General features: G+C 43.2%; 1 protein-coding gene across 4 annotated transcripts in view; it reads right to left on the reverse strand.

Annotated features, from left to right (window-relative positions):
• The window catches only part of adamtsl3 (ADAMTS-like 3), a 212,056-nt gene that overhangs the window by 58,725 nt on the left and 130,693 nt on the right, over window positions 1–22,638 (reverse strand). For all 4 annotated transcript variants that reach the window (XM_085160442.1, XM_085160455.1, XM_085160451.1 and 1 more), the window contains 5 exons: window positions 22,407–22,533; window positions 10,132–10,206; window positions 2,165–2,322; window positions 337–448; window positions 108–246 (listed from right to left, as the gene is read on the reverse strand). In XM_085160442.1, coding sequence (XP_085016568.1) covers window positions 108–246; window positions 337–448; window positions 2,165–2,322; window positions 10,132–10,206; window positions 22,407–22,533 — 611 coding nt within the window. The remainder of the gene's footprint in view (window positions 1–107; window positions 247–336; window positions 449–2,164; window positions 2,323–10,131; window positions 10,207–22,406; window positions 22,534–22,638) is intronic.

The raw sequence follows: 22,638 nt of genomic DNA on the forward strand, positions 1-22,638 counted from the left end.
TCGACTACAGTTAACACGCTGCTGCGGAGGAAGGAGACGATGACTATAAACAGGTGAAACAGTGTCGATGCCGAAGCTGCTACGCTGCAGCCAGCAGCTGTCCGCACCTCTCCGGGCAGGGGTCCATGTTGCACTCTTTGAGCTTTGGAGTGGGTTTGGTGTTTTCAGGGTAGCTGTCACAGTGGTGCTCGGGCAGCGTCTGGTTGGACCGGATGTCTGTGCACTCGGCAGAGTTCAGCTGGTAGCCTGAGGGAGGGAAGCGACCACGCTGTTACCGCTCTCACACTCTAAAAGTGAATCTAAAAGCATTTTTAATCACGACGACGGTCAGCTCACCTCCTCCGCACGTGACCGAGCAGGGGAAGAAGTCCGTCTCTCTCCACTGGTATCGAATTGGTTTGTAGAACAGAAACTGGACAACGGTGTCCTTGGAGCCTCCGTACTTTATCTGCACAGCACAACAGAAGAGGGTGGACACAGTGGGCAGAAGGACAAAGTCAAGCTCTGCATGGTTCATCAAACCAAATCGATGCAGTAATTCTGCCATTTTCAAGCATTTAGTCCTAAAAAGATGAACCTGCAAAAAGATTTAACGCTTTTGAAATTCCATCATAAAGTGAAGGACTTGATCCTTACAGCTTTCAAACTGTTGCTTTGGTAAGACGAGCACTTTCCAGCAGCCCTCCTTTTTTAATATAGAAGGCGTTTGAGTCATTCATCACACACTCTGCAGCTCTGGATTAGATTTAGCTTTGTGCACTGAAAGCATCGTCTGCACACCGAGCTTTCAGACAGATGGTAATGTGTCATATTTGTCACCAAAGTAATTGCAATTACAGAGCGTAACTGATAGCAAACCCGCTGCTGCTGGGCACCAGTGGGCACAAAGACGAGGAAACAAAAGAGCCGAAGACAAGACTGAATAAGTTTCTGACTGAGCCGAATTAATAAAACAATGCAACACTTTAATCTGCAAAATTCTGCCCTCCAGCCTGCATGAAATAACCATAATCTGCAGCTTGTGCCCACATCGGCGGGCAGAAATACTTCTACCTGAGTAACCGGGTCCAGGCGGGTGAGGATCAGCAGCAGACGGACGGTGGTCAGCGCTCTGATCCCAAAACAAACCGGAGAAATTATCCACACAGCAGAGAGGCCACTTTAGTTTCTCTGACGGGATACGATGCAGAAACTGCGTCTGCTCCATTAAACTGTCGTTTATTTCCTGAACAGTGATGACAGCAGCTCCATGTTAAAGGATACGAGCTGAGTTTCTCTGCTGTCTGTGTCACTCAGGCAGCTCAGAGCAGCCTTTGGTTGGATGGATTTCTAGAAACTATCATATTGATTGATGATGGTTTAGCTTTTTTAATTAATCTGCATCTGGAAACTCTGACTTGGAGATTTGAGCTACAAATCACGTGACGATCGACCGTCTCCGATGTATAAAAACTTTATGGTGCAAAGTTTAAACATATTCAGTGAGTGAAATTAATATTTCTATTGAATAATACGACCTACTAATACTTGTGGTACAACTTTTCATATGAAAATAGCATTTTCTTCATTTGTGTGACTAGAAATTTCACATTAAAAGGTTTTCAATATGATTTCTTTTACATTATTGTGAAATTCAACTATGTACAGTTCAGAAATTGTCTTTTGCGAGGTTTTTATGCTTTTACTTTTTCATTAGTCCAAACTTTGGACCATACAGTTTTTACGCGACGGGCAGACGATGAGCAGGAGCGCACATCGATTGAGTTGTTCTGTATCTCCGAGCTTTAACGTCTTCAGACCCACACAGACGTTTCCACGGATGTTTAGAGAAGAAGCGAATAATAATTTTGGATAACTCCAAAATGCTTTTATCTCGTGCAGACAGCCGACTGTCGACGCCCCACTAAGAGCTCGTCTTTTCTATGAGTGGAAAAAAAGGAGGGCTGTGATGCTGGTAGTACAAAGTGGGAAATGCATTTCCACTTAGGCCTCATTGACAGAAATTCTAATAGTGCCGCGGGCAACAAGCTCTCCATCTCATTAAAACAATGCCTCAAAAGCCAAATATTCTATTTTATTTACGTTTGCGCTCTTGTATCTGTGATAAAATATGTACGTGAGGAGCTCAAAGTCCTCAGGCTGTTCGCCTTGAAGATAGCTTCACCTTGATGATGTAATCAGCGCCGAGTGGGCCGTGCGTCCTGAGTGTCTGCCGGTCGTTCCCCCTCTGAAAGTCCAAGGAGGTGTTTCCTATCACGTAGGAGCCCGTCGACTGCAGACCGGTCTCCTCCTTCCTCCCCTGGAGAGACACGGCTTCAATAACTGGCAGAGAGACAGAGCAGGAGGGGGCGTTATTAAAGCACACGCAGGATTCAATTCATGCTTTAAAAATGCAAATGTCTGAAATGTGACGCGCAACCCGACAAGACTGGGTGTGAAATGTGTTGTTTACTTCCACCGAGAGGAAACAAGTTCTTATCTAATACTGGAGATAAAAACTAGAGATCTGCGTGACTCACCTCTTAGCTTACAACGCAGAGAAGACGAGTTTGTTACAATCAGAGACATTATGTTACAATTATGGCAAACCAGGCAACAAAGACACAACAACCAAATCTGTAACAGCTGTGGGGTCTTCTTTAGGATTTTAAAACAGTGCTGCACTGCTGATTTCACAAAGGTACTCAATTCAATTTTATTTATATAGCGCTTAATCATAACAACAGTCGCCTCAAGGTGCTTTATATTGCACAGTAGTACAATAATACATACAGAGAAAAACCCTACAATCATATGACCCCCTATGAGCAGCACTTTGGCGACAGTGGGAAGGAAAAACTCCCTTTTAACAGGAAGAAACCTCCAGCAGAACCAGGCTCAGGGAGGGGCGGGGCCATCTGCTGTGATTGGTTGGGGTGAGAGAAGGAAGACAGGATAAAGACACGTCTGATGGTGTTTGGTTTAAAGGAGTGATTAAAAATTGTAACTGTAAAGTGCCTTAAACCTGCATTCTTTACAAAGGCCAGCAGGGGGCGACTCCTCTCGCCTCAAGTTTATGGTCTCAGTCTGGTTTCAGGTCTGGTAATGTGTCCATGTTAGCTTAACACTAGCTAACCATCCTAAACTTCACAGATCCTGTTTTCCTGTTTGACTTTATCGTAACAGCCACAAAATATAAATAAAAGAAAAGTATTAAGTTCAGAGTACTCCAAAATGGTGAGTGATGTTAAAGTCCCACATTTTCGGTATCCCCTTTTTCAAAAGCAAAAAGATACAGTAGAAAACATAGACTTTGCATCAGTAGAAGGTATATTAAGATAAGATAAGACTTTATTGATCCCACAACGGGGAAATTTTTGCGTCACCTCAGCTCAGGTACAGATATCAGAAGGAAATACAAAAATACAAATAAGTACAATCAGTGAAAAAAAGTACGATAATACACTATATACAATGGTAGCATACACAGTATGTGATTATGGTTGGAAATATGGAAGACATAAACTATATAGCTTGACATAACTATTGTACCACTACTATTCCTATTTATAGACATGTACACACTAAATATACATATGTATACATATACATACATATATACCTGCACATATTAAGATCCAGTATTAAGTCCTGTGTTCTGTCAAGTGTGATCAAATAAAGTTTTCCTCTCAGAGTTTGTTTTACTGTAAACGGTGTTGCTCTGGTTCTGTCCGCAGGTACAGGTCTGAGTAAATGAGTAAAAATCAGTAGTAATATGAAGTACGCAGGCCTGTTACATTAAAGCACAGAGTTCTCACAAGAGATCCAAGGCTGTCTCCAAAAGGTGCAAACCACCTCTAATTACTCAGTTTCCTGTAGCCTCCTCACAGCCGTGTCGTCCAGCTCCTCCTTGCACTCTCGAAGGCCAGGAAAGAAGAAGCGATTCCACTGGTGTGTCTTCGGGTCTATCCCTGGCGGATGCATCCAAAGGACGTCCAAAGAGAGCCGTATTCAGACTCCAGCAGTGTCTTCATATGATGGGCAAGAAGACTGTTGAACTCTACAAATGAGTCCAGCCTTGGAATAGAATTAGTTTGCCGTTTGTGTGACTTTTGGTTGCTATCCACAGCTCACTAACCCGTTTAAACCGATGGGAGTGCCACCATAGCTTGCCCATATTAGGAAATTCCTGCTGTATTTGGTTCATTGTTGGCTGGCTTGTGGAATTGCTGTGGGTTTGTCACTCTGGCAACCAAGAACAGACCACCCAAATCCCCACGTGGCTTTTGGATGAATATGTCGGCTGTTGGCCACGCCCCTTTTGTTATCTGGGACAGAAACTGTGCAACAAAAGAAAAAGAAAAAGTGTAATCCTAAAGCCAACACGTGGGCCCAAAACATTAATTCATTAAGTCAATCATAACCCGAATGAGTTAATGAGCACAGCTGAACCTGAACCTGGCACACACTGAGTGTAGCTGCACAGCTTCTCTGCATCATCACTCTGAAGGATTCAGCGCCTTAAAAGCCAATTTGCAGGTATAAAAGCCTCGAGCAACTTCACTCTACCTGAAATTGTACAGTGAGCGGTGGGAAGGTGCCTCGCTTTCCGGCTGCTCAGGCTAAATTACACAGTCCACCTCTATTCGCCTGCTGGCGCTTGTTGCCTCAGCGGTTGCCTCTTGGAACAAAATCTACTGGCAGATATATGGGCCAGTAATCTTTTCCTGAGTGTTTTCAGAGAGTGTGTTTGTAAGTACACTCTAGTTTTTATGTACTCCCAATAGCTTCCAGTAAGCTTAGAAAGCAACTCTCCATCCGCTGCCAGGACGCTGATGAGTTTCATAGCTTCTTCCTTTGCTGGAAAACCGCGACCTGCGCCTCCGGCTTCGGGGCCGTGGATCATTCTGGCCTGTGCTGTCAGAATGAAACCGTTTGAACTCCATGAAGTCTGAATTCAACAAACAGCAGATCGTTTGTTTTTCTGTAAGACTTGGTTCTCACAAAAGGTTGGTGCAAATCCAATTAATCTGTCAGTCTAAGACAAAGCATCACCATCTTTCATGTTGCGATTACATTTAACCTCTTAACATTCAGCAGGGTCGCACGTCTTTGGGCTTTCCTGTTCCAACCGGCTAAAACTTAACATTTACCCAAACCCTGCCTTTGACCTGGACCCCGGATGGATTGCTGGTGATCTGGTGGAGGTTAAGTCAGACTTTTCCTAGATATTCCATGTTTTTTAAAAAAGATCTTAATTATGTTACATGAAAAAATGAAAAATTCGGGAGAGGAAACCGTGGAGTCTTTGGCCCATTATGAAAATAAGTTGTTCATCTTTTTAAAGTTACCTGGTGTTAAATTCTGTGTTTGATATTATGCTTAGTTAGCTGAACTGTAAATGAGTGTGTTGGACCTGTTTTCTGCTATTGTGCTCTGTCTCTCCTCTAAAATGAGCTCTTGGTAACAGATGAACAACCTGCCAAAGAAATTCTGGTTACTCCTCGAGTCAGGAGCCTCTGACACAGCCAGAACATCTTGGAGCTGTTTTAGGATCAGGTTTGTGCTGACGTATCTGCATTTGCCCTTCACTTTTTTCAATCGACAATAAAATAGAGCAGAAAACCCAAATGATGCAACGAAGCAGTCAGCAGCTCTGAGGATGGGAATCGCAGGGTTTCCGCTGTGCAGGGAAGTTTTTTCTTCACATCTCTGGTTTGTTTTATACCAAGGTGAGCCCAGGTCTGGACTTGGAGCTGAAAGCATGATTTACTGTCCAAACTATCACCACTATTTATCAGGTGACACTGTGGAAACCAACACATCAACACAACGTGGCATGTGAGGAATCTCAGATCAGCTGCTGACCGACTCTGATTTACATAAAACTTTAGGGTCCAAAGTTTGGACCAATAGAATGATTGCTGTGCAATTTTAACTACATCCTGCCTCTCGCCCTAAGACAGCTGGGATCGGCTTCACCACCCCCACAAACACAACACTGTGACAAGGATGAGAAGAATGGATGGATGCTGGCTAAAAGCTGTCAAAATGACAGATCCTGATTTGTTTAGATGATATGAAAGACGAGTAAACGTGTCCAGCTTTTATCTTTAATAGTTTTTCAGATATTTTTGTTTTCTCAAATTTGGTCACTGAACCATTTTTCTAAAATTTCACAGCAATCATTTTTGTTACGCAAACTTCAAAAGCATAAAAGTTTAAAACTAAAAACTAGCAAATCTGAGACGGTGGAGGAAATGTTGTAAAAATGAGCTGATTTTAGATGGAGTGACTCATTTGTCTCAACACAACATTTGTAAAAAGTGCTGTGCTACAGTTTCAGCTAGGGCTGCACGATTAATCGTTAGAAAATCGCGATCTCGATTCATACTTATGTGCGATCTCATTTCCAAATGACAACGATTTATAAAAAAAAAAAAAGACGACGATTGTACCGCATTTTGATCCGGGACGTAATCTGCATGAAAACAAGCGCTCACTCTTCCTGCTCAACAAATGACAAGGGCGGAGCCTTATACCACGTGATACAGAAGCTGGCTGCTAAAATTAGCAGGGAAAAAACAACGGAGAGCACGTCAGGGATGATGAGGAAGTGACAGGAGAAAATCCGTCCCGGTCAACCACCCAAACATCAATAACGGGAACCTTATACAGCGCTTCCCTATACCCGTCGAACTCCCGCAGGCACAAAGAAATTACAGAGGCTATTACTTATCACCTGACCAAAGATATGGCTCCATCAACACTGTGCAAAACGAGGGATTTAGGAAAACGATCAACACCCCAGACAAACGCTACACAGCGCCGTCCCGCAACTATTTTTCTATTGTTGCACTACCTGCTCTATACACGCAGTGTCGAGCAACGGTGGAGACGGAATTTCAAGCAGTACAACATTTTGCTGCAATGACAAAATGTGAGACATTTGTTGTTTTTATGTTTATTTATTGTTTTTATGTTCAGTCTCAACTGTTACGAAGTTGATGTGCAGTTAATAAGTGCAATAAATATTTATACTGGGAAAGAAAATCGTGAGAGAATCGTGATCTCAATTCTAAGCCAGAAAATCGTGATTCTCATTTTATGCAAAATCGTGCAGCCCTAGTTTCAGTGTTGTGTTTCGTGTTGGTTACTGGGACTCTCATGTTGTACTAGTTGTCATTATTATTGTTGCAGATGTGTTATATTAGCAGCTTTGTGCATGTGTGTTGGGAACAGTGGTGGTGACCCTTGTTGGTTCACATAAATACCCAGAGATTAAATGTAGCTTCTGTTCATTTCATATTTACACTGAATCACTGCATTTACAGACATTTACATTTGGACCAACAGCGAGTCTTCAATATGCCTGATGCACGTTGGTTCTTCACAAAGGAAACAACAACAAAGACCATTTACCATAAAAAGCGAAGCAGTCGCATATCTACCACGTTTGGAGTTCATCAGGGCTCTGATTGGGTTCAAACTCTTGGCCATACGATGACGTCCACCACCAACATAAGAACTGGATGTTAAGTCTTTGTGCTCAATGTCTCGTTTGTCTTGTAAGTCAGGTTTGTAAACTCAAGCATATTTCTCCCTGGTTCAGCTTCTTTTTGAGGAAATGCATCACTACAAACCACATTAGAAAGTTCACTCGATTTAAAGGTCTCCGTATGGTCCTGTATTGGTGGCAGTGTTGCCAACTCCTCAGTAAGGAAAATCGCTATTGGTTGTCCTAAAAGTCGCTAAATGATGTCATCACCTAATTTGCATAATTGGTCATGCTAACGTAATTGTAATCTATGTTGTTGGAAAGAGAAATAACATCGTGGACGTAAAATGAGCAAAAAACGTCCTAAATGCATTTAGAATTTATTTAGAACTACAAATTAAATTTCTTTTAGCAATTATTGTTTTTTGTAATGTCTTTCACGTCTTTTTTTAGCGAGTTTTTTTTAGAAAAAAAGTCGCTAGGGGGTCTGAAAACTCGCTAAATATAGCGACAAAGTCGCTAAGTTGGCAACACTGATTGGTGGTCCTTAGGTGCTACACAGGACTTTACATACTCAGGCCTACAAGTTGTAGCAGCGTCCCATTACACTGGTCAACAAGTATTGTGCTACTGGGACTCCTTCACCTGCACTTTGATAGATTTCACCTGCTAACTCCAGATCTGAAAGCCATCTTCATCGAACACGTCCTGTTTTTCTGTTACGACTTTCCAAACATTAGACAGCGAGGATGAAACAGTGATGCGTTTCATTTAAAAAATAGTTTGGTGTCCAAAAAAGTGAAGCCATAACTAAGGCTGTTAGTTTTTACAGTGAACTTCTGCTTAAAGATGAGTCCAACCAGCAGCGATGGGAAGCATTCGTACAGGTTTTCCAGAATTCTCTTGGCAGCCACAGAGAATTTTGCCGAGCTTGTGAATAACATGCTGAAAGCAGGAAAGAGTCCCAGAACATCACTGAAGATGCCCGCTTTACATTCTCATAGCAACTTCTTTCCAACAAATCTGAAAATGTCGGCGATGAGCACGGGGAAAGATTTCCACGAGATATAAAAGTGACAGAAAACCAACATCAGGGAAAATTTAATCAGAGGCAGCTACTGTTGTTTCTCGCAAAGAGACACGAACGTGCAGAACAAGTGCAAAAGCAAACAGTTTTGAGCACGACGACATCTTTTTATTGAGCCAAGCTGACAGAAATATGTGTTAACGAGTCTGGTATTGTTAAAAAAGTTGATGAAGAGCTGGTCTGAGGATTCTTTTAACCAAAAGCCAAGTTGAAAATCTTCAGAATAAACGGTGAGCTATCCGGTCGTTAAGTGATGACGTGACAAATCCTACTAAAGTAGCTGCGTTTAATATGGCTTTTGTGTTGTTAACATGTTTAATGTTTTGTATTTTCTTCTATTTAATCTCAAAAAGCTCCTAAAACAGTCAGTGATCACTGTTGACCTCCCTCGGCTTTTATTACCGCTAATCATTTATTTAAGCTGAGTTTTTAAAACCTTAGGATGTAGCTACAGCCCAGCCCATGCAGCAGTATATGAATGACTAACCTCGTATTGTGGATGGATTATCTCAGTTGTTCTCCTGGCTGAAGTTTGGTCCTTTTACAGCATCCTGCCATGCGATTACATTTGTTCCTGACCACCGAGAACACTCACGTTAACTTTTATCGAGTGGAAAAAAGTTAGCTTGTTTATATTATGCTAACATAGCTGTGTCGCTAGCGGTCACGTAGCACATCATTATATAGCAGCTAGCCAAACTTCAGTAACCCTACAAACGTCACTGCTGTTTAGTTTTCTGTCTTCATTTATGTTGGAAGTGATAACAGAGCTGTACGTTTGAATTTGTTTCCAAAACCCCGCAGTCAGGACATGCTATATTGTATTTAGATGAAGCTAGCGAGCTAACTTCCTGCTAACTTCTAACTCCGTTAAATGTCATAAATTACGTTTTCATGGATGCCTGGATGTTAAACTCAATTGTTACACCTGGTAGAGCAGAACGCTGATCATTTTATTAAAGATGAAAGACTTTAGACAGTTTTTAACTCTCAGTAATGCCACAGTGATCGTTTGATATATGGACCTGCAGCGGAGTTTAGGCCCAGACACGGCTAGTGACGTCAGACTGAACGACCGGATTCTCGCTCACGTTTGTGTGGTCGATTGTCCTTCAGCTGAGCTTCTGCCGCGGTGAGAGAGGTCATTATATTAAAACAGTGTTTAAAAATGCAAACTGAACCCAATCATGTTCTCATAAATCATCACATGTAAACCAGCAACTTGGTATTCAGAGCACATTTTAATAAACACCCTGTTGTGAGATGATTACACGGCGATCATAAAGTCACGCCTGCATGTAGCAATAAACACAGATTTGATTGACTGATCATTCTTCATATTCAGTCCACAGACCAGCACGAGACAAATAATCCTCTCACCATAAACGTGTTCCTTACAGAGAAACTGAATTCACCCAGAAATCGTCTGTGACATTATTATGTTAAGTTCTTAAGAGATCAAAGCGTGAATGTGCATAAAAACCTGGTGTGAAAAACATGAGTTTCATAGGACAAACTCTGAGCATCAGCTTTGCTTTGTTCAGCTTTTGGAACAAAGTAGACTCACCGATCGTATCGGGGCCTTTGGCGTTGAGTCTGAGAAAGCGACTTCCCATCGGGACCTCCAGCACCGTCTTCAGAGCTGCAGGTGGAAAAAAGATCAGAAAGGTTTCGGTTAAACTGACAACACAACACAGTCACTGAGCAGAGAGGCGGACACATCCAAACACCTGCAGAGGAAACGTTTTGTCTTTGTCTGCCTTCTCATGTTTTGGTTTTTATGTTTTTTACCGTAAAAGTAGTCCAGCCTCACTTGAAAACTTCTCACATACTGACACTTGATGAGCATCAGACTGGATCCCCTTCAGCATCTTTTTTCAGGAACTAGTCTGCTACAGTCCAACGGGACTCGCTCAACACTGACAATATGGGATCTGATCAAAACTTTAGAGAATCCTGGAGGCAGAGCATCAGGTGAGGAGCTTCATGCATTCATGTTGGAAATGTTTGGGGAAGTGGAACGACCATTCAGAGGAACGACACTGCTGGACCACAGTGTGCTGGCACAGAGCATCGTCGCTCAGTCTTGGACTATTCGCCAGATGTGCCTCCCTGTGAACTCTTCCAGATCCTGAAAATCAAGTTGAAGGATCAACGAACACAATTCTGCAGCCACACCAAGGAAAACTGGTTGGAAAACGCAGCAACACCAAAGTTACTGCAACCGTGTTGTCTTTGAAATGGTTGCTTTGAAGAAGGGGACCAGGTCTGTGACCTGAGCCCAGTGGTGAGTTGTGATCTTTAAAATGTCTTTGCATCAAGACGGCGACAAAACAGCAATAAGATAGAGTCAGCCTCCTATTAGTTGCCAACTGAATGGGATCGAGTTGGCTATCGTATGCAATCTTGTCATAATACAGCAATGTTTCTTTTTCTGTAACAGATCTCAGTTAATCTGTTCTAGAAACACAAACTCCTCCACAAAGTTGCTGCAGGATGGTGATTTAACTGCAAAATGACACGAGCACTCAGGGACGTTGCTTTTACGCAGGCATATAGGCAGAATCAGTTCTGTTACGTCCACTACTGGAGGAGATGCTTTGTAGACGAGTGGTGGTCATCAGTGCAGACTGCCTCAGTTCACAACCACCAGGCCGGGTCCTGTTCCTTGGTTGATCTGATATCCTCGTGTTGGTGTTGTTCCCACATCATCATAATAAATGTTGTTCCAGGTTCAACATTGCAAGTGACCAATCACAATGTTGTGACGTCATACTTTTGCAAGCCAAGCGAATCATTCATTTATGAAATTCCAGTGTTGCAAGAACAATATGCATAATAATGCTTACCATTTATTAAAGAACAGTATCCTGAAATGCAAAGAATTCAAATTGATCAAATTGCTGGATCGGCGGACAGAGGCGGCTTCTCGCAAGCTAAGTCGATTTTTTTTTTACGGCGCTTTTTTCCGAAGTCGCAAAAGTATGACGTCACAACAATGTGATTGGTCACTTGCAATGTTGAACCTGGAACAACATTTATTATGATGATGTGGGAACAACACGACATGAGGATATCAGATCGTGCTCTGTTCATAGTCTTGTGCGTTCACTCATGTCCCAGGTTAAAAGAATACAACCATACCAACCACCACCTTGTGGGAGAAGTTTGAAAGATGTTTGACATGTAGGTTTTTCTTTAAATCAAACCATAATGTTTTTGCTAATCATAACCATATTCAAAATGTATTTGCCTCTGAAGAGTCACAACATCCATCCATCCATCTGTCCATCCGTCCATCCATCCATCCGTCCATCCATCCATCTGTCATTCGTCCGTCCGTTTATCCATCCATCCATCCATCCGTCCGTCCATCCATCTGTCCATCCATCCATCCATCCATCCATCCATCCATCTGTCCATCCGTCCATCCATCCATCCGTCCATCCATCCATCTGTCATTCGTCCGTCCGTTTATCCATCCATCCATCCATCTGTCCATCCATCCATCCATCCATCCGTCATTCGTCCGTCCGTTTATCCATCCATCCATCTGTCCAGCCATCCATCCATCCATCTGTCATTCGTCCGTCCGTTTATCCATCCATCCGTCCATCCATCTGTCCATCCATCCATCCGTCCATCCATCTGTCCATCCGTCCATCCATCCATCTGTCATTCGTCCGTCCGTTTATCCAACCATCCATCCATCTGTCCATCTGTCATTCGTCCGTCCGTTTATCCATCCATCCATCCATCTGTCCAGCCATCCATCCATCTGTCATTCGTCCGTCCGTTTATCCATCCATCCATCTGTCCATCCACCTGTCCATCCGTCCATCCATCCATCTGTCATTCGTCCGTCCGTTTATCCATCCATCCATCCATCTGTCCATCCATCCATCCATCCATCCATCTGTCCAGCCATCCATCCATCTGTCATTCGTCCGTCCGTTTATCCATCCATCCATCTGTCCATTCACCTGTCCATCCATCCATCCATCCATCCATCTGTCATTCGTCCGTCCGTTTATCCATCCATCCATCCATCCATCTGTCCATCCACCTGTCCATCCATCCATCCATCCATCCATCCATCTGTCCATCCATCCATCCATCCATCCATCTGTCATTCGTCCGTCCGTTTATCCATCCATCCATCCATCTGTCCAGCCATCCATCCATCTGTCATTCGTCCGTCCGTTTATCCATCCACCTGTCCATCCATCTGTCCGTCCATCCATCCATCTGTCATTCGTCCGTCCGTTTATCCATCCATCCATCATCTGTCCATCCATCCATCTGTCATTCGTCCGTCCGTTTATCCATCCATCCATCCATCCATCCATCCATCCATCCATCTGTCATTCGTCCGTCCGTTTATCCATCCATCCATCCATCTGTCCATCCACCTGTCCATCCATCCATCCACCTGTCCATCCATCTGTCCGTCCATCCATCCACCTGTCCATCCATCCATCCATCCATCTGTCCATCCATCCATCTGTCATTCGTCCGTCCGTTTATCCATCCATCCATCCATCTGTCCAGCCATCCATCCATCCATCCATCCATCCAATCCGAGACTCATTACTGCATACTGTTGTCATTAATAGTCGTAGTTATGTTTCCTTAAATGTGTTAAAAGTGACATGAAATGAGAGACTTAAAAAACACAGAAAAAGTGTTGGAGATCTGAAAAGCCTCCACACTGCTGACCCTTTCCTGTTAGCTTCCTCCATCCTCTTTAACCGGTGCAGAGGTGCTGAAAGGTGGAGCAGAAACCACTGAACAATATAGAACTGAATGGCCTTGATTGGCCTATTGTCACTGAGACCCGATCCAGCTTTCTCAGACAGGATCACATATTCATTCACATACTGGACCAGACATCACTGGTAAGAAGGGAGAATAATAGAGTATTTCTTCAGCCACCATGATTATGCATGTAATAATTATTTTTTACTCTTTTCTACATCTACTCAAAAAGAAAAAAAGCGGGGAGGTAAGATAAGAAAGTGTGGATTTGTAAATCTGTTAAACCGTAAAACAACAGAAGGACATTTTATACTCAAACATCCTTAAAGGCAGCGCCAGACGGGATTCATTGAAAGACCACAGGTGCTGACACTCGAGCTCAACAGCAGACGCCGGACGTCAGAGCGGGGTGTGATGGTGGAGAGACGGCGAGTGGACAACATCTGAAGGAGCTGTCTGAATCCCATCAGGCTGGAGAGGCAGCAGCGTGTAACGTTCATTATTCTTCCAACAGAGTGGAGTAAATGTCCCTGACTCGAGTCCACTGACTCGTCTCTCATCTGTCAGCGTCTAATAAAGCCACAACACCTTCATTAGAGCCAACTCTTCAGCTTCCTTAAAAAGGTGGAAATCTGTGGATTTGAAGGTTCACTCGTGTTCCAATCTTGCTGAGTCGACGCTCAGGCTGCATCTCGTTATCCTGCTCATGAATTTCATTGGTAAGAAGTTTACATGAGCAGCAGCCAAAGGTGCTCCTCGTCCTGCAAAACAGCTGCTGGTGCAGCTGCCAGCGCCATCCAGATATCATTACTTCACAGTTAAAGATTTGGGGCAGCAGATATTATATATGTAGGTGGTGGCTGGGTGGTGGTGGTGGTCACAAGGGGGCTTTTAAACCTCTTCAACATCTTGCCAGATTGTGTCCTGGATGTTAATCAGTGTAGGTGTTACCTTGTTAACCCGCCCCAAGGTGAAAATGAAAGTCCATTAATGGAGCTTGTTTAGCAGCATTAATTGGCAGCTCTCAGTTGTTAAACGCGTCATCTGGACGAAGGAGAAACTCGCCTTCAGCTCCGTGTTTGTGGTGAAGGCTGACGTGAGGAGACCACCACACCGCAGCGCTGTCCTTAAACCTGCCTGCTGCTTTACAGCTGCACCGAAGCAGCGATCTCCTCCGCGGCTCTAAATAACGTCCACGTGTGTGCTGTTAAATGTCACCTCGCTAACTAGTCAGTCACGCGCCTCTCCTGTGCAGGTCGCAGTGTGCAGGAACAACACAATACTGAAAGCATTCGCTGCTGTGAAACACTTTGTGAGTTTTCATGGTAGTTTGTCCCACGGCGAGTAAGCGAGGAGGCGTGGGCACGAGGCGACACCTCTGCAGACAAACGCAGACTTAATTCCACTTTCTATATTTTATAAACGTCAGTTTCTCCTCCAGCGACAAACGAGAGCTCAATTAACGCGCTGTGGCTGTGAGCCGCTGGGCTTTACCCCAAACATAATTATACTTGGAAAACTGCATCTGCCTTTAAATTTATGGAAGCTATGAAACAGATTCAGCTGCAGCCATTTGCAGTTTTTTCCCCTTGAACTCTAAAATAGATTAAACATAAAGCCAGGTTGTTTTTATGTTTTTTAAGCAACCTTCAAAATAAATTATGAACTGAAACATAGATAAACAGCTCATTTCACACGAGGCCGTCGACTCTGTAAACCGAGGCTTTAGGGAATACTGCTGCAAATTCATATTCCAAATGCAATGACTGATAAACAGCGGGGTCATGAATAATGGATGAGGAGGAACAAAGGTGATACTCGTGCATCTGTAAATAAACTCGCTCCCACTGAGGTAGGCCTAAATGTGCGTGATTGGTTAACTTTATCGACTCTCTTCTTCGGGGACGTTAGAGCCGAGGGCAGGAGAGAAAGCACGGGAGACGCAAACTTACAAACTGGATGGAAAACAAATGAGTCTGACAGGTAGAGTCCTTCCAGCCAGGAAACTTTGATTGTTGTGTAAGAAGGCTTTACAGGTTCCCCACTGGCCTGGGATAAAATGAGCGCCGAGTCAGTCTCAGAGACACAGAGCACGTATTCACGGGACCTGAAGTCAGACGTACTCGTGCAGGTCGCTTATGATGTGAACACAAAAATGCTAAAAACCCAGAAAAGGTGTCCTGGAACCACAAACACACCTAGTGTTTATTCTAAGACAGGTCACATGATAGCTGATGAATTCTTGGATGGAGCCGTAATATATCACATGAAAAATGCTCCAAAAGCCTCCAACAGCACCTGCACCTGTCAGTCAAAGAGGCCCCGCCGCTAATAAGCCTTAGCCTTCATAACACCCTGCACAGGCGTTATGAAGGAGAAATGACCCACAGAGACCAAACAGTTTGTCTCAGGCTGTAAACGTTTATTTCTGCTGTAAAGTTTTAACGTGGGAGTCTATGGGGACTGACTCACTGCTGCCCCTGCTGGACGTTACCGGAACTGCAGGTTTGGGAGCTTCATTTTTTAGCCACGGACCAATGAAATATAGATTTTTAATATTTTCATATTCACGTTATGCCAGATGTTTCCAACATTCGTCAAACCAAAACCAGTGATTTTATTTAATGCTGAGTTTGTGTATAAATCTTGTATAAACGAGGTGTTTTGAGTTTGAGTTAATTGCAGTTTCAGTGCTGCAAATTACTTCATCATAATAACAAGTTCATGCTTTTAAATTTGACCCTCCTGCACATAAGCTGTATACCTGTCTGCGAAATCTGAATCCAAAAAGAAAAACATGAGACTTCATGAAGAACAGATGCTTTATGATTTTAATCATCCGTCTGTTGTGCCTTATCTGCACAGGCTTTTGCTAATATAGTTTAGAACCAAAGGTATTGATTCATAACGGTAATACAGCCACATTCAGCAAACATCCGCAGTGCCGAAGGATAAAGAGTTACTGTAAAACATAATGTGTATCCAGTTAAATTCAACCTAAAACAGCCAAATTATGCTGAATGAACATACTCCTGCTACAGAAGAGTCCTGGCAGAGATCCCTGAGTTGAAATCCACACTTTCACAGTTTAACAACCTTTGCTACCTCTCTGGTTAAAAATATTTCAGGGCTATTTCGTTTTATCCATAAAACATGCCGTCCATGACGAAGGTTAATAATGAATTCACTACATTTGCAGAAATTATTATTTTAAAAGTGGAGCACGCTCACATGTTTGTACCAACTCTGGGTTTAGCAGCTGCAGCACTTCAATAAAAACTGTAACGACTGCCTCCTTCATATCGCAGGTTTATGGTTCAGAGGCTGCAGTTCCTCTAATGTCCACTAGAGGCTCTGGCAATGAGTCAGTCCCCACAGACTCCCATGTTAAAACTTTAGAGCAGAAATAAACATGTTTACAGCCTGATACAGTAAAATTACCAAAATTAAGTAGTGATTAATAACCTCTTTAATTAAAACAAAATAATTCTAAAACATAATTAGAGCTGTTCTACATCTATTTTTTAATTTTTTAATTGTTTTATAAAAAAATCAAATTATTATTTTGTACAAACACGTCAAATTATAATTATTTACTTCACTCCTGAACATTAAAAAGAGTTTTTGAATGTTATGCTTGATTAATGCTGCAGTCCAGTGTGACTCAGAGTCGAGTATATAATGTGACTTTAGTTCGTTACTTGCTGAATAAGTAATGTTTTTTGTTTTAAACATGTTTTTCACAGATTTCCAAATTACTCGTTTTTCTTATTTTTATGTTTTTATAATAACACATTTATCAACTCTGTAATTTCATGTATGGAGGAAGTAAGTGTAACGCCAAAATACCCAACTAAAGACTTTTGAAGCTAATGAATGACATCATGGTGGTGGTGTCCATCTTTTTGTACAGTCTATGTTTTTCTGGCATTGCTGGAACCTTACAAACTCGAGCCTCTCGACTGTCTTTACCTTCTACACATACAACTACATTTAAAGGTGACACATTACACCAGTGTCCTCAGATTTCAAATCAACACTCGAAGAAGCGCGCTGACTGTTCTCTGCGATCAGCACTCCTGCAGCCTGTTTTCAGCCGTTTCAAAGGGAAAAATCTTCAAGCTAAAGTTCTAATCTAAATTTGTCAAGATCCAGAAACGGAATATTAAATCTCCCTGCCCGGTCTTTGAGAAGTGATGGACAGATACACCAATTAGCTTATTAGAGCTCAGAGAATGGTGACCGACCTCTGCGTGAGGCTGAGGAGTGCAAAAAGGAAACTGCCAAATTGGCAGGAATTTTAATCCCAAGAAACTAAATGTAAGTGATGAAGAATGTGTTGCACAGAACCACTGACATTTAGTGCAGATGTTTGTTCTGCTGCAGTCCTCCAGGGAGGTAAGGCTAAAAAGGCCAAACGAAATCTGACATGGCGTGATGCGAGCTTAAAGAAACCAGAGACTAAACAAGAAAGGGAGGAAGAGGAAGCAGCGAGAGTCTCTGCATCGCTGGGAAACAGATTAGAATACAAAATGTGATCAGGCTGCAGTGCTTCCAAATCACTTGTAGATATCAGAGAGCATTTATACTGGATGCTGACAGAGAACTCCACTGTAAGCACTTTAACAGAGCAGCAAGGCCTGCAGTTCCTCTAACGTCCAGCAGAGACATCAGTGAGTCAGTCCTCATACAGCAGAAATAAACATGTTTACACCCTGAAACACAAACTGTTTGGTCTCCAGAGATAATTTCCCTTCTTAACAACATGCATTATTAGGGGCGTGGCCTCTTTGAATGACAGGCGGATGGTGACACAGGTGGCTGTAGCTGCTAGCTTCACCTGAACTGGACCTCTGCACCGTGTTTGTGCTGCTGGAGCCTTTTCATGACATCATGTGACCAATAATATGGCAGCTGTGAGGTCGCTGTACCAACAGACCATCCGAGGAGGCGGAGCTCCCATACATCCAAGGATGCAGACATGAACTAACACCATCTGTCATTAGCACTCTGATCCAAATATGGCCACTTCTGGCTCCAAAGCATGGCTGCAGCCAAAATCTTTTATATACAGTCGATGTTTTAAACAAACACAAAACCCTGAGTCACTCAGGGAACGTTTAGAGCAAGTCTTTGAAGGGACCTCTGCTCAGCAATCGAAGCCTCGATGTGTTTTGCAGTCTGATGTGTTCTTACTAATGGAAAACGACTAATGTCAGGTCAGGTGGAAAATGCAGATGCAGAGAAGTAAAACAAACCCTCCAAAATAACAGGATAGTCCAACTAAATTCAACCTGACACGTGGAGTCAGTCTGAATCTGGTGTTTGAAATTGGGGCCGTTTGACAGCTGCTGCCTTTTGTTTCCAGGCCGCCTCAAGTGCTGGTAAAACGTCTTGTTGTGGGGATTTAAATGCTGCTCAGCTTTCTGGCTGTGCTCGCTAACAGGCCGTAGCATATATTAAATGGATTTGTTATCCCCTCACCAACAAAGGATCAAGGCCTTTCGCTGCCGCTGCATTCATTGTGTGCAGTTGTGCTCGCTCAGCTGTGCGGCTGGGTCTCAACAACATCGAGTTTCTGAATGAACCAAACTACACACGGGATGAAAGCTGATCATCTGTGGAGCGCTTAATGCTGGTGTTCGGATCGCACTCGTGCGTTTAAATCCGGGTCGCCCGCCCGAACCTGCCACTGTCGTGATGTGTTTCACTGGGTTTATTCCAACTTCAGGAGGCTGGTTTTGATGTTTTCATCACTTCTTGAGAACTATTTTAATATTTAACAAATATCCCTGCACAGAAAAACTCAGTGAAAAGATGTCGTTTGCAGATCGAAATAAGTGTTTCAGAAAAAAGAAGAGACGCCTCCTCTAACGTGCAAACAGGAAATGAAAACAGAAATAAATAAATCATAAAGACATATTTCAGAACATGGGAAACATATCAAGTATTTAAATGGAAACATTTTATTATTTCATGAAAAACATGAGTTCATTTGAATTATGAGGCAGCAACGTGTCTCTAAAAAAGTTGGATGGTGACAAAAAGGCTGGAAAAGAACATTTTACTGAGCAGCAACAGCCGGAGCGACGCTGTAATCAGGTTATTTGGCAGCAGGTCAGGAACATGTTTGAAAAGAGCTTCTCAGAAGATGAGATGCGCAGACGTTCACCAATCAGCAGAAAGCTGCCTGCAATCTGTGCGCTGCATTAGACAGACGCGAGTCTGTGGTGACATCAGTGCGTGGGCTCGCCGTCCACACGTGCAGGTTAAAGCTGCATCAGAGAAGAAGACAGATGCGACCGCCTCCTCCGAAGCTCCTTTAAAATCCACTCAGCAAAGTGGAAACTGATCTGAGGTCAGAGTTCATCAGACATCGTGAAACAGGACGAAGCAGAGAAGCTAGAGAGCGCCATCAGACCAGGACGGGACGACGTCCAGCAGCTGCTCAGCTCACAGACCATCACAGGCTAAAGGTTAAAGGTTAAAGAGGACGTGGACCTGTCCAACTTCTAAAGATGTAAATAAAATAAAGTAAAATAAAAATAACATGATTTTTGAATGGAATTGAAACTGAGATGTGTTTAAAATAGTTTAAAGAGTTTGTTTCCACTGTGAATAAACTCGGGGCAGCGTAACGGCAGCGCACACTGATCGACAGGCGTCCTGTGGTTAGCACTGAAACAACATGGACACATCTTTGGACGAAGCTCAGACGAGGACACAGACAACATGACGCTGCTGACCCGAGTCCTCCAACAATACTGCATCTTTGTGCCCATTAGAGGAAATAAGCTATTGGCTGTGGACTCAGTGCTTAACGAGAGAGAAAGTTTTAGGTGGACGTCCGTACAGCTGCACATCAAACCTCTTATGAAACACTTTCACTGGACGTCCACATTTATGTTCTTGTTTAGTTTTTCCACTGATTTAACTCTAAAGTTGGCAGAAGAGAGTTTGGTACGGGCGAAGCTTCTGACACACACACACACACACACACACACACTTTAATAAGGGAATGAAAAAGGCTGCGTGGACGCTTCGTGCAGCTGTGCAGAAACAAAGACAGCAGACCTGCGGCTACATTTTTCATCCTTTGTTCCAAAAATAAGAACAAATGTTTCAAAATGATCAGAAGTGGCAACAGTTTCACTTTGACCAACAATAATCAGCTGTGATTGGTTATTTTGTGTCATTAAAGATGAAATTAAAGTGACAGACTCACCACTGTGAGTTATACTCTCAGGTAGGACTGAGGACTCTCATCTATACAGTTTTATATATAAGGCGATACTTGGGTTGCTGCTTCTTATCTATGCTCCCTGCTTGTAATGAAACATGCTGGTCGTTCTCTTCGTCCGCATGGATACTTGTTGCTTTCTGCTCCATTTGCCCGAACTGAACCTGGTAAAAGAGCTTTTGTCCGTTTAGCACCGTCGGCTTGGAACAAACTGCAGACGGAAAATGACTGAATTCATTTCATTAAGTGCTTTTAAATCTAAACTACGAATTTTTGAGGCCAAGTCCATAACATGCAACTGTTTCAATTAGATTGGTTGTCATTTTAACAGATTTTTTTTATTTATTTATTTATTTTTATTTGAATTTTATTGAATTTTATTTGTATTCTTTCACTTATTGTTGCATGTGTGTTGCTGCTGCCTGTGTTTGAGTCATTTCTGTAACTGTGAGACACCTGCTGCTATCTTGGCCAGGTCTCCCTTGAAAAAGAGGTTTTTAATCAAAATGGGATTTTCCTGGTTAAATAAGGGTTAATAAATAAATAAATAAAAAGTAATTACATTTAGATTCACGTACATGTTTGAAGTTTTATTCAACTTATTTTTGTGTCTTTGTGACACACCCAAACACAGGTAATGACGTTCACGTCTCAGGAGATTTTACACATGTTCCTAAACGTCCAGACTCCCTGATCGGGTCACGATGAGCCTCGTCTCTACGTTCTGCGTTTCTCAAACAAACTCATTTACCCCACAGTTGCTGAACTCTTACGTCTGTATAAAACTCCACCTCCGCAGCGCGGACACACCCGGCCTTCTCTAAATACATTCCACACGTTAAAAGCCACAGAAATATTTACACGGTCACTGGCTGTGAGTTTTAATACCAGCCATATTCATTTCCACTCTGCGAGGCACGCCAGTGCTACTTCATTTGAAACATTTGATATACATACACGACCCAGGGCCAACAACTCCGGTATGTGTGTTTGCTGCCAGCAGCGACTTCATGAAGCTGTTAAAACCTGGAAAAAGCCGAGAAGCTGGAAACATTTGAAGTGCGTTTTCACATTTACAGTGTTGTAAAGTTGTTATTTGTTCTGCTGGCAGCTCCGCTCAGTCAGGAGCGAGCACTACCTGGCAGACGTCTCTGTTCAGATTTGCTCCAGCGTCACGTTTCTCTCAAAGCAAACTGCTGAGAGGTGAACATTACGTATTTATGTATTTATTGGTCAGCCAGCTGGTTTGTTTGTTTAGCAATATTCCCGAAATCCACAGCCGGCGATGAATACCGATGCGCTCCTCAGTCATTTTCCAGCGAATCTCTCCTGACAGACTCAACGATCGATGCTCTTCTGTTGTTTTAAGATGACATGGATTAAATCTTCACATTTAATGCTGGACTCTATGTGCCACTGGTTTTTCTTTGTTGCTGGGTAGAGTGTAGGCTGCAGAAGCCAGATGGCATTTTAATGCCAGCCCTGATGAATAAATAGAGGCTGCAGGCAAAGAGAAGAGGAGGCCGAAGCCAGGACGGCTCAACTGACCAGTCAAGTCAAGCCAGGTGATACCCACAATGCATTTCCCACCGAGCCTGACTGGGAGGCAGCCCGGGCACAGATACAGACCTCGCTTTGTCTACATTTCTGGAACCAGCAGGGAGACATTAGGCCTGAGCTGATGGTTTATTCTCTAAAATGACCCAGAAAGCTCAGACTGAGCCGTTTGCAGGAAGGTGACAGACTTAATAACACTCAGAAAGATGTGCAAAGAGTATTCTGGTATTAAAGCGCTGACGATTAGCTCGCAGAGCATGAAACACGACAGGCCGTCTGATACCTACACTGTTCGGGGGTCAGGTGGGGTAGGGCCTGTCCTCGCACCAGGCGGCACGTGGAGCCATCGCCGCCGCAGACGCCGCAGTTGTCCTCCCTGGCACCGCTGGCCAGCTGCCGATCGCAGCCCACCTCCTGCACACGCAACAAGCACAAAGAGAGAGAAGAGGCTGAAACAAAGACAGCTGCAGGACAAAGTCAGGCTGGATTATGTCTCCGACCAACAGCGAGGACGTTCAG

This window comes from Neolamprologus multifasciatus, chromosome 1 (genome assembly GCF_963576455.1).
Source record: "Neolamprologus multifasciatus chromosome 1, fNeoMul1.2, whole genome shotgun sequence".
Lineage (NCBI taxonomy): Eukaryota > Metazoa > Chordata > Actinopteri > Cichliformes > Cichlidae > Neolamprologus > Neolamprologus multifasciatus.